General features: G+C 38.6%; 1 protein-coding gene across 1 annotated transcript in view; it reads left to right on the top strand.

The window, feature by feature from the left end:
- LOC140940209 (DNA-dependent protein kinase catalytic subunit-like) overlaps window positions 1-12,149 on the top strand; it is a 296,315-nt gene that overhangs the window by 280,825 nt on the left and 3,341 nt on the right. The window contains exons 103-107 of the mRNA XM_073389127.1: window positions 9,773-9,840; window positions 10,259-10,381; window positions 11,322-11,419; window positions 11,832-11,927; window positions 12,038-12,124. Coding sequence (XP_073245228.1) covers window positions 9,773-9,840; window positions 10,259-10,381; window positions 11,322-11,419; window positions 11,832-11,927; window positions 12,038-12,124 — 472 coding nt within the window. The remainder of the gene's footprint in view (window positions 1-9,772; window positions 9,841-10,258; window positions 10,382-11,321; window positions 11,420-11,831; window positions 11,928-12,037; window positions 12,125-12,149) is intronic.

Raw genomic sequence — 12,149 nt, 5'->3', positions numbered from 1 at the left:
GTTGCTCTATATTGAAAGGTCCTTTGGCCGCTGGCAGTGCGGAAGAGTGGTATGTTCAAAAGTTGAGAATTTCTCGTATTCCTTGTCGAGACGGCGGATCTTCCAACGAGCTTTGATGTCAAATACTCCGGAGCACAACTCGTCATGCACTTAAAAACCAGAACAGCAAAACGAAAATAAAGTTGTTGCCTGATTGGTAGCCAGCGCAAGTCTTTTAGCAAAGGAGTTATGTGATCGAATTTTTTAGCGCCGCTCAAAATACGACAAGCGAAATTCTGTACTGCTTGGAGCTTGTCCAGATTAGTTTGAGTAGTATTGCTCCAAACAGAAGAGCAATAGAATAATTTACTAAAAACTAAGGCATTTATAATAATAATTAGCGCGTGTTTATTAAAAATATGCTTAACGCGGTTAATTTGACCCAAACGCGACATGCATGAGGATACAGTAGAAACAATATGCTCATTATATGTTAAGTTAGAGTCCAGTGTGACACCAAGGTCTCTTGCAGCCTTAACGGGCTCGAGTTCCTTCCCCAATAGAAATAGCCTAAAGTCGCTAACCTTAGCAGTCATTTGCCGGCTGCCGAATATCACTAGTTTTGTTTTATCTGGGTTGAGTAAAAGCTGATTATCAAAGCACCAATTCCTAATGCTTAACAAGTCCTTGTTCATTTTTTCTATCGTTTCGTGCTGATCGCGGAGTTGAAATGACATGAGAAGTTTGGTATCGTCGACGTAACACTGCGATGTACAATTTTCTGGCACAGAAGGGAGATCATTAACGTAGATGTTAAAGAGTAATGGGCCAAGGATGCTCCCTTGTGGAACGCCAGAACTAACAGGTAGTTTGGTCGACAGAGTTGTATTTATTCGCACAAATTGGTATCGCGAGGTTAAATAGCTTCCGAGCCATTTTATCGCAGGTCTGGACGCACCAATGTCCTGTAACTTAGCGAGGAGTATTTGATGGTCAATACTGTCGAAAGCTTTGCTTAGATCAAGGAGGACAACTGCAGTCAGTTTCTTTTTGTCAATGGCATTTAGGATTTCGTCAGTTGTTTGAATGACAGATGTTTCCGTTGAATGCCACTGTTTATTTCCGCTTTGTTTGGATGATAAACGGCCTCTCGAAAGTAGATATGACGTAAGTTGATTGTGAGCGACACGTTCACAGACTTTAGAAAGGACAGGGAGTAATGAAATCGGTCTATTATTGTTTGGAATATCGTGGTCTCCAGCCTTGAGTATCGGTGTCACTTCAGCTGTTTTCCAGGCCAAAGGGAAGGTGTCAAACTCAAAGGTAGCATTAATAATAGACGTTAACGATGGCAAGATAGCAGGCAAACAATCTTTGATCGCATGGATTGGGATTTTATCAATCCCAGGGGCCTTACCACTGGCCATTGATGTGACAATTTTTTGTACCTGTTCGCACTTCACTGCGTTGAAGGTGAACTGCTCTGACAATGGGTAGATTCTCGGAATAAATGAACATTGATTAAGAGTATAATTCGATTCCTCTGCCAATTTAGTAATTCTATTGATGGTACTCTTTCCTACAGAGGAAAAGAAATTATTAAATTCATCAGCAACAATTTTGTCATCTTTGGAATAATTCCTTTGAGAAGCGGACTTCTTGGGTATGCACAAGCGGATTGCTCTCCAGAGGCAATTAGAGTTGTTTTTGTTGTTTACAACTTGCTCCGCGATGAATATTTTCTCAGCCGTCCTTATTTCGTGTTTGACTTCGCGACAAAGGTTTTTGTATTCAGACCAAGCATGTGGATCTTTGCTTTTCCGGGCCACCTTCTTCCAATGATCTCTAAGTCTCATAAGGTCCCGAATTTCGCATGTTACAAAAGGGAGCAGTCGTTTTGCCCCTACATATAAGCTGATATAGTATATAAGCTGATATAGTATACTACCGATTCAACATAAAATCGAAACTACGCCAGGCAGGGCTGTATATGCACGAACCAAATTGAGGTCAATTGACAGCTCTCAAAATGGGAGCTGTGCAGACCACTATCAGGAAACCATTAATGTGGGCTTAGGTCCGCTTAGGTACTCGATCTGGCATTTCGCCCCCACTACAAGCCTGACTGAAATGTCTTACTCACTCGTAGTCGACAGCCCGTTAATTCGAATATTCGCCATTCTAATGAAGGTTAATTGACAGCTGTCAAACTAGAGCATCCGCTGACCATCATCACCTTACTGTATCGCAGGCTCATTTTTCTACCAATTGAGGTCACGTATTTTTTTAAGTTTTGATATTTTATTTGATCACGGGTTCAATTCTGTATTTTGAGCGGAGCCCCATAGCTTAGAAAATCTATCCATCCAAACAATCACGTGACCGTACACCGACCATCTGACCTTCCGTCCGTCCGCACCACAGGCATACCAATGTTAAATTTCACACTTTCTGGCTAGTTTGGGAACCTGGAACCTGATATTGTAGGTTCATGTTTTGATCAATTGACAGCTGTCAAAACAGTGTATCTGCTTACCAGTATCGCCTGAACGTATCGCGGGCTCAGGTATTGACCCACTGAGTTCGAGTGTTTTTTTTTGAAGTTATCCGCTGACAAGTTGCTACTTTTCAAATGATCGCAGGCTCACGTTCAATCTTTTTAAAATGCGTAATTCGCGGCTGGTTTGTTTATTGTGCTTTTGGTTGAGAAATACATCGCTTGTGAAAGTCATTGGAAATCCGATTTCGGATGGCAGCGTTTCAAAATTGAGCTTACTCACTCGCCCTTGTCCGAGGCGTAAGAGGGTTTTAAAGTATCAAGTGATTCTGGCCTCACTTGATGGCCTTGAGGAGCAGCATCTCGACTCAGCTGTCGACTGCTAAGCCTGAGCAATTATTGTCTTTGATGTTTTTTTTCCCGTTTCCTAAAGTCGAGCGTAGTTTATGCGGTTAGTTTTTGCACGAGACAATGATCTGACCTACAATAATATCAAAAGTCTTTACACATTTTTTGACCGCTAATACGAAGAATACGTTCAGAAGAATATTTAGTTATGATTTTGGCTGCAAAAAGGAAGCTCTGAGTGATTTTCTTGCCTCGAGTTCTTCTTGAAAAACAGCAAACACCGGGAAGCCGGCTTAAAACATAAATAAGCTTAAGCTTATGCTTACCTGATTCTTGATTTTCAGAGACACGTTACTCTCAATACTTGTCGTAGTGAATGACAATTATTGTCTCTGTACATGTTTCACTCAATAATATTTATTTTATTGATTGTTAGTAGTCCCTCTCGCAATTTTTATCGCTGCGCCAGTTGTTTTCAGTCGTACATAAACATCTCGCATGCAGGAGTACTCAAAATGCGGCGCGTAAATATCACTCGCTTTTAAAGATTACACATAAAACCATAAACAGTTTTATAAATAAAGGGAAATAAAACCTAAACATAACAAATTCTCTTTCATGTTGAAGCGTAAATGGTAACTCTATTAATGTTCATTCAAACACTTGACAGCTCGAACTGCAAATTAGTTGGTGCTTGTCAAAAGTGAGAACCCGCCCGGCTGGCCGAAAAGGTGATTTTGCATGTCACATAGGACCAGATTTTTCCAAATGAAATTTGCCTTATGGCCTTTTGGCCTTATGGAGTTCTCTTCAGGAAAACGTTTTATAATGTGGTCAATGCTATAATTTGTTGTTGGATATTAAAAGAGTGCAATTTGTCTAGCAAAATTGTGAAAAACTGCAGAATCATAGGTTTAAATAGGGCAAAAAAGACCAAATTCTGACCAAGGTCTGTATGATTAAAAAAACAGCGCCTCACAGTACTGTTTACCTCAGACGTCATGAAAAATTATATTTGAAAGGCTGGTTTACACGCCACCAGATTTGTCGCCAAGATTTACTTGCAAAGTAACCTGATCCTTCCTGATTTTTTATTTTGGCCACCCTTTGCAAAGTGTAAATTGGCTGCCACCCAGGACTATCGTGTGTTTCATAAAAGAGCTATCAATTAACCTTATAAAATTAAGGTAGTTGGCGACTGGGTTATTTTGTTTGGGAAGAATTTGTTTTTCAGGCCTAATCTACAGTGATCGAACATGATTGCTATTTGGGTGTACATATGAGACTATTAACTCGATGTAAAATTTGTTCCACTCTTGGACTGTCAAATTATTTTTGTCTAACACCACTTAGCCTTTGCCTCAAAGTCACATGAATGTGCCCTAAAGTTAACTGATTTGTGGATTACTTGTTTATTGTTTGAGAGCTTCGCTTTTAGCCCTGGCTAAATCTATTTAACAATTATTCCACGAGGGCGCGTTGGATATGAGATGATAGATAGCCAACGAGGCGCGTAGCGCCGAGTTGGCTTTAATCATCTCATATCCAACAAGCGCGAGTGGAATAATTGTTTTATTAAAAACGCCCACAAAATCTCTTTGAATCTCCCCGACTAGAAGAAACCGGAAAAGACAAGGGACTGCCGCTATTCACATGTCACACGTCTATCAAAACTGGCAACGCGCGAACGGACTCGCCTGGACTGCATGAATGAAAAATCAAAACATTGTAGCGATGAACATCAGTTTTTTTAAAACTGATCGGGATTCTAGGATTTTACACAGCAGAACAACTAAAAAAAACCTGGCAGATAATGTGAGGGAAAAGAATTTTTAAGTGACAGCCGTCGAAATTACTGTGAATTTGGATTTTCAGTGCAGTTATAAAAGTAAGAACAACGGAGAAAAACTATTACCTCGGTCGCTTGTTGTGAAGTTGTTTGAAACCACAAGCTGGTTTTGCTGAACGAGAAAAGAAGCTATACTGCCGCCTCGATTGCTCTAGTGAATGGCTGCATAGCCTGTATTTGTAGCTGGTTACTTGTGATGTATATTCTTGATGTCGGAGAGACAAGCCGCAGTTATCTATCGGCGAGTGACTCGATCGGCGAATGGCTTCGCGATCATGAAGAAACAACACTTGTCTTCTTTCGTAGCTGGTCAAGGTACTTTAGTTCCATGTGTTTTCACGTGTTTTTCGACAAACTTTCAAACAAGCTCTTGTGGCTTTTTTGTTTGTTTTTGTCTTTTTTCTTTCGATGAAATTGCATTTCTAGTATTCTAAGAAATGAATTAAAACGATTGGCTTCAGGCGCCGTTCTATTCTTCGCGAAAAAAAATCTCAGCTAGCTTCCAATTTTAAACTGACGCGTACACAGACCATATATGGAGAGCATGGTATAATAGCTCATATACCATAACGGCTAAGCCAATCAAAATGCTAGAATTGGATTATCCAATGATTCAGTTTTTAATAAATGAAAAATATACAAAAGAGAGGAAAAAAGAAAAGCACATACACACACACACACATAATATATAGATTTAGCCAGGGCTAAAAGCGAAGCTCCTATTAACTCGAATTTATAATTTAAATCAAACAATAAACTTGTATTCCACAAATCAGTTAACTTTAGAGCACATTCATGTGACTTTTGAGGGAAAGGCTAAGTGATTTTAGAGAAAAAATAATTTGCAAACAGTCCAGGCTAAGAGTGAACTTAATCTTACATCGAGTTGATAGCCTTATTTGTACACCCAAAGAATAGCATAGCCATAATGGCTCTTGATCACAGTACATTAGGCGTGGGAAACGAATTCTTGGAAAACAAATCAGGCCGAATTTTTTGCGTTCGACAAGTTTTCTTTACAAAATCTTGCCAACAAGTCTGGGGACGTGTAAACCAACCTTTTATACTTTTTATACATCACTTCTGAGGTGAAACAGTACAATGAGGCGCTGCTTTTATCATACAGACCTCGGACAGAATGCAGTATTTCACAATTTTAAATTAAGATTAATAGAGTTATACGCTTCAACATAATAAAGAATTTATTATGTTTATTTTTTATCTAATGGTTTTTATATAACGATGTGTAATCTTCAAAAGCGTTTGATACGCTTGGCATTTTGACTACTCCTGCAAGCGATGTTCATGAGCGACTGAAAACAAACGGCACAGCGATTAAAATTGCAAAGAGACTACTAACAATCAATAAATAAAAGGAAAATTATTCGGTGAAAAATATACAGAGACATCAATTTCATTTACGAAGACAAGTATTAAAGTGTCTCTGAAAATCCTTGTTTATGTTTTAAGCCGGCTTCCCGGTCTTTGTTTTTTCCAAAGATGAACTCAAGGCAAGAAAGTCGCTCAAAGCTTTCTTTTACAGCCAGAATTATAAATAAATATTCTTTGGAACGTTTTCTTTCTATTCGCGGTGAGAAAATGTCTGAAGGCTTTTAGTTCTATAAGTTCTATAAGCTTATAATCAAACCTGATACTCGGTCAGTTCATTGTCTCAAATCTTACAAACGTGCATAAACTACTTCATTCGACTTCATTAAATTACATATAAAAAACAAACGTCAAATAAAATAATTACTCAGGCTTACCATTCGAGATGCACTGAAAACTATCAAGTAAGGCCAGAATCGCATCAGACTTTTCAACCCTCTTACGCATCAAGCAAGGTGACAAACGAAAGTGATGCCATCCGAAATCGGATTTCCGACTTTGACAAGCGACGTATTTCTCAACCAAAAACCCAATAAACAAACTAGCCATGAATAACAGAAGACCCTTGATAGCAGCTGAATTTCATTTTGTACATTCAGCGGAGAAAGACAGTTAAAAACATCACAAGTTGACACAAAACTCTGTTAGCTTCAGCTGTCAAAGTAAACAAGTTTCAAGATGTTGCATAAATTTTCCGCATGAACTCACCTGTCAAGTTTTGACCAATCAGAGCATAAATTTGACGTAGAGCGTGACCAACGCGTGACCTTGGTGAGAAAAGTAAAAAACAACTGGCATATAATATATATATACCATGTATACTGGCATACAATATAATACAAAGAAACATTTAAAGGTCAACAATTTTTATTCCCGAAGACGTGTTTTGAGAGTAAAGTGTCTCCGAAAATCCTGAGACACGAATAAAACCTTGCAGATTTGAGCCTTAAGTTTTAAGCCGCTTTCGCCGTGTTTGCTATTTTGCAAGATGAACGCCAGGGAACAATATCGCTCAAAACTTTCTTTTTATAAACAACAGGATAACTAAACTAGCTATTTTTCAGAACTTTTTCTTCTAGTCGCGGTCAGAAAATGTCTAAAGACTTTTACATGTTCTTACTAGGTCAGATAAATTGTCTCAAATCTTACAAATGTGCGTAAAATGACGGCATAAACATGAAAAAAGAAAACACATAAAATGCAATAGAATTACTCAAGCTTACCGGTCGAGATGCAGCACGGAAACCCATCAAGTAAGACCAGAATCGCTTAAGACTTTTCGCATAGTCCAGCAAGGCGAAGTAAGCTTACTAAGAGTAGCTTATTTTTGAAAACGATGATTCCCGATTTCGTTTTGTCGTGCGGCGCGTTTCTCAACCACAACCCAGTAAACAAGCCAGCCAAGAATAACAAAAAAATGTTGATAGCTGCTGTATTTCATTTTGTAGATCCAGTGCAAAAAGACAGGTAAAAACATCACAAGATGACTCAAAACTCTCTCAGCTTCAGTTATCGGTGAACAAGTCACAAATGCTGCATAAATTTTCCACTTGAATCCTCTTTGCTAGCGAGCCTGTTAATTCTTACTCTATGCCTTTCTCTTCTTTCTCTTTCCCCTCGCTCTTCTTACAAGCAAATAGTTCAAACCGCTATTGTTTGTTGCCATAACAATTTTTTCGAAACAGTTTACTAGAAACTGAGCACTACGGTCACAAAATCCTTATGCAATGAAGTAGTTGAAGTAAACATGTTTTTGAACGCGACGACAGCTACGCCATTTCTTGCGCGATTTCCCACCAAGAAAACGCGGGTTGCACCGTGGATAATAGTTGCACAAATGCATCGCGCGATTTATAACATCACGGCATACTCCTCCCCCGGACGGGGATACCTGATTCCCTTCCCTCCCCGCAAAGGGTGTACGGGCGTACGCTACGTCATAACCAAATTTTCTCGGATGGATGGTATACCAAATTTTATTACCCATGGTGCTCCGCTGGTGCCCTTCGCGCGCCGGAGCTCCGCTAAAAAAATATAACATTTGAGAGTCGGTGTGGCGATGATTAATACTGAGCAAGATAATAGTTGAAAGGTGCTCTTTTAAACGCGAGTTGCTTCGAGAATCAAAGGATTAAAAACTTCTGAGAGGATCAAGTTGAGGTATTCTTTTGCTGTTGTGCTCTTGACGAGTGTATTGATGTTGAAGTCACCTAAGATCAGACACTTTCTCTTAGACAAAAAGACGGAATGTAGAACGTTTTCAAATTCATCAATAAAATCGCGTTGGGACCCACTGGGAGAGTTATAAATAACGCCAATAATCAAGTCTTGTGTGTCAAGCCAGATATTTTCAATACCAGCTATTTTTAAATCATTTCTTAAATAATATTCAAAACTTGACTTTAAATATAAAGCAACTCCTCCACCTGTAGAAAACGTGCGATTGTCAGTTATGATATTGTAACCTGAGATTTGCAAGCTGCATATGTCAACTTGGGAGGTAATCCAAGTTTCACAACAAGCAAACAAATCTAGCTGGAAGGGAAATGAATTCAAAAGATGACATAGCTCGTCGAAATGCTTGCTTAGGCTTGTTATATTTAAGTGAAGCACCGAGAGTTAAGGTTTGACAACATGGGAAAGTTGATTAAGCTCTTCTAATGTAAATATGCCATGGTCATTGAAAGACTAAAGATTTAAATCTGGGTCATATGTGTCGCTTGTCATTTACAGACACAAAATTGATTTAAAATTTGCGAAAATTACTAACGTAAGTACGAGATAATAATGCCTACATATTCTGACCTGACCATGTAGTTATGTTTTGCGATAGAGTACTCCATCTATGTAAAGTTTTCCACGGGCGAATCTAGGCTTTTTACCATTTTCAAATGCCTCCTTCATTACTTCCTTTAATTTTTCTTTGCTTCACGATCTTCCCAAATTAGGTCCTCTGTAACCCAAATACCATCCTCAAGATCACGCTTCTTCTGGATAACTTTATACCTCTGTGGACGATAAAGGAACTTGCAAATAATTACTCGCGGTTTGTCGTTATTTCGAGGACCAACACGATGCGCGTTTTCAATCTCCGGCTCCATATCAAGCTGATTGGATAAAATGTTACGGACGTTTTGGACACAATCCTCGTCAGTACATTCTGGAACGTTGTGGAAACGGATATTGTATTCTCGAGAATACCGCTCAAGGGACAGCAGTCTTTCACGCATTCCCTCAATTTGCTTAGCATGTTTTTGAACGGAGCTTTCCATGTCGTCGACTTTACACCTCGCGTCATGAAGCTCGCCCATGAGTTCTTCAAAGCTGTCGTTGAGGGTCTTAAATTGGCTAGATATATATTTTACCCAACGCTGTTTCGTTCAGCGTTACTTTAGCTTTTAAGTTTGAGATTTCCTGAATGATTTGTTTCTGACCTTTGCTCAGTTGCCCAAGCGACTCTCGCACAAATGTTTCGAAGTCTTCTTCTTCTGAAAATTCTGCCTGTTGCTTCTGTTTTCCTCTCTTAGTTGCAGACATTGTTTACATAAAGGATTTAGACATGAAAAATTAAAATGGAAGAAAATTTTGAAAAGAAACTTTAACTTAATTTCTCTTCAACACGGAGCTTTAAATTTCGCGGCCATCGTGCTCGCTGACCGCTGACCTTTCCGACAAACCTTTGATTTAACCTTTGATTCTTTCTCTGTTAGGTCAGTATACAGGAAAAGAAAAACCTCTTCCTGAATATCATGTAAAAATCGCAGGATTTGATGAACGGGTATGGAACTGATACAGCGTCTTGTTTGAGTAGCCTCTCCATGGCTAATTCATCGTGACGTCATTTAAACGTGTAGAAGGTGTCGCGACATATGAGAGTATAATTTTACTGTTAAAAAAGCTTATTTTCTTGAGGCCTGAATGCAGTTTCTAGGCCCAGCAATAAAAAACCTTCAAAGCACTTCAAGTTATCTAAACATTATCTTTTATAGGGCTTCTTCCGACATGGGGCTAAATTCTTCCGAGATAACAAATTATGCTTAATCAGTTTTCAGAGGCTCAAGGTTTACACCTTGATCAAAGGATGATGTACATTTACGAATGAGGTGCAAATTGTTACGAGCATTCTCTTGTTAGAAATGAAACTATAGCAGTCTCTCTGATTGCCTATTGACGTCATTGGTATTGTCTTTCTGCAGGTTCTGGTCCTGTCTTCAATTCGTAGACCTAAGCGCCTGATTATCAGAGGCGATGATGAAAAAGATCATATGTTTTTAGTAAAAGGTGGCGAGGACTTGAGGCTGGATCAGAGGATTGAGCAAGTAAGTGTTGCCTGGGATATGCGGGGCAGTCGGTCAGTCTTTGGGTGCTTGACAAAGATTTAAAAGGTATTGCTTTGTGGCCCGCTCAGTTAGTGTTCTTCAATGTTGCTATGCGTTGAAAGATTAAGCTGATCTGCATTCTGCCAGTTAACCGCGCATTCTTGGCCAACTTAATAATAACAATAATAACAGATAACTTTATTAAGAAGTAAAATCATTGCAGCCCCCGGGCCAGCTGAAATGTGACTTACTTTAAAATGGAACTACAAATTATCTATAAATATATGATAACTACTATAAAAACCGTAAAAAATAACCTACAATAAAATACAAAAGGAGAAGTATCAACACCAAAATACTAATACTTAAGGTTACTACTAATAATTAAAACTGTTCGCCATAATAAAAGTGTTTTTAAACCTATTTGTCTTACAAATCAGTAGTGGACCCGTTGCGTGGCGGCAGCAGATCATGGAGCTTGTGGCTTTGGTCCCTTACAATTTGGTCAAATAGAGCATTACTCAGGACCTTCCTCCTCTCATACAGTGACGTGAAATAGAATATTTATATAGCGTAACATTTCTAGAAGCTCACGGCGCTTTACAACAGTAAAAAATACCAAGATTAAAATTAAAAAAAAAAATACAATTTCTCTTACGATTAAAATGTTTCTTTACAATATAAAAATTAAAAAATAAAAAAATAAAATTCTTGAACGATTGCTAAAAAATATTTCAAATGTAACTATTAAAGAACCTAGTAACCTTCAACGTCATAACATTGTGTATAGGTACTTCCCGGATTATTTGTTATCCAGCTTATCATCATAGATTCTGGATGGTCGGAGTAAACAATATTTTTGCTTTGCTTTTGCTTCGCTGTTGTCGTTGTCGTCGTCATTGTTGATGCCGTATGATTTATAGTTTTCTCCGATCGACAGTTGTTTGGAGTGATGAATGAAGTGATGTCGAATGACCCAGCGTGCAGTCAAAGATGTCTGAGACTGAAGACTTACCAAGTCATACCAATGACTCCGAGGTGAATGATTTATTCATTTATTTTTTATCCGTTGACGTTGCTGGCGGTATTTTTAATAAAATGATGTAAGGGTGCCTTCATTAATTGACACGCGTTGTAGCGAATCAGTTGAGCCGGTTGGGGACATAGCTAGTCATAGCTTTGTGATTTGTGGAATTAAGCGATGTATTTGACTCGTACTTTCAATTTGGCCGCTCGATAAGGTGGACATGTTTAGAGGGAAATTTGCGCGTTCTGTAGAGGAAAAAATATATGTGATTTTTAAAGAGTTTAAATTTCGGATACATATTGTACACATATGTAAGAATTGCATATTAGCGTTTTCAGTAACAAATCAAGTGGTATGATCATTCTCCTTATTAGTAGTCATGGACACTTGACGTAACAATGAACGATTATCATTACCTTACAGAGTGGGTATGATTGAGTGGATTCAGAATACCAAACCTTTAAAAGAAGTGCTGCGCGGCACCATGACCAAGGCTGAATTTGACCATTATAATGGAAAGTAAGATGACGCTCACTAGTTCAGTTACTCATCTTTTGTATCGGGTGTTAAACATTGCATTAGGGATAACCTTGTCCTAGACTGTTTTTATTTGTATATTTTTTTTGCAGGGATGGACCAAATGAGTCCCACATGAAATGGATTGCTAAGTTTAAGGGTGCAATGCCCTTCAACAGATTCTATGGGGAAATGTACAAGTGAGAGTGATAACCGGTTATTTTG

Source organism: Porites lutea, chromosome 6 (assembly GCF_958299795.1).
Source record: "Porites lutea chromosome 6, jaPorLute2.1, whole genome shotgun sequence".
NCBI classification, from domain to species: Eukaryota; Metazoa; Cnidaria; class Anthozoa; order Scleractinia; family Poritidae; genus Porites; species Porites lutea.
Note: the sequence above shows the minus strand (reverse complement) of the source record. Positions and strands in the feature narration are given on the sequence as shown.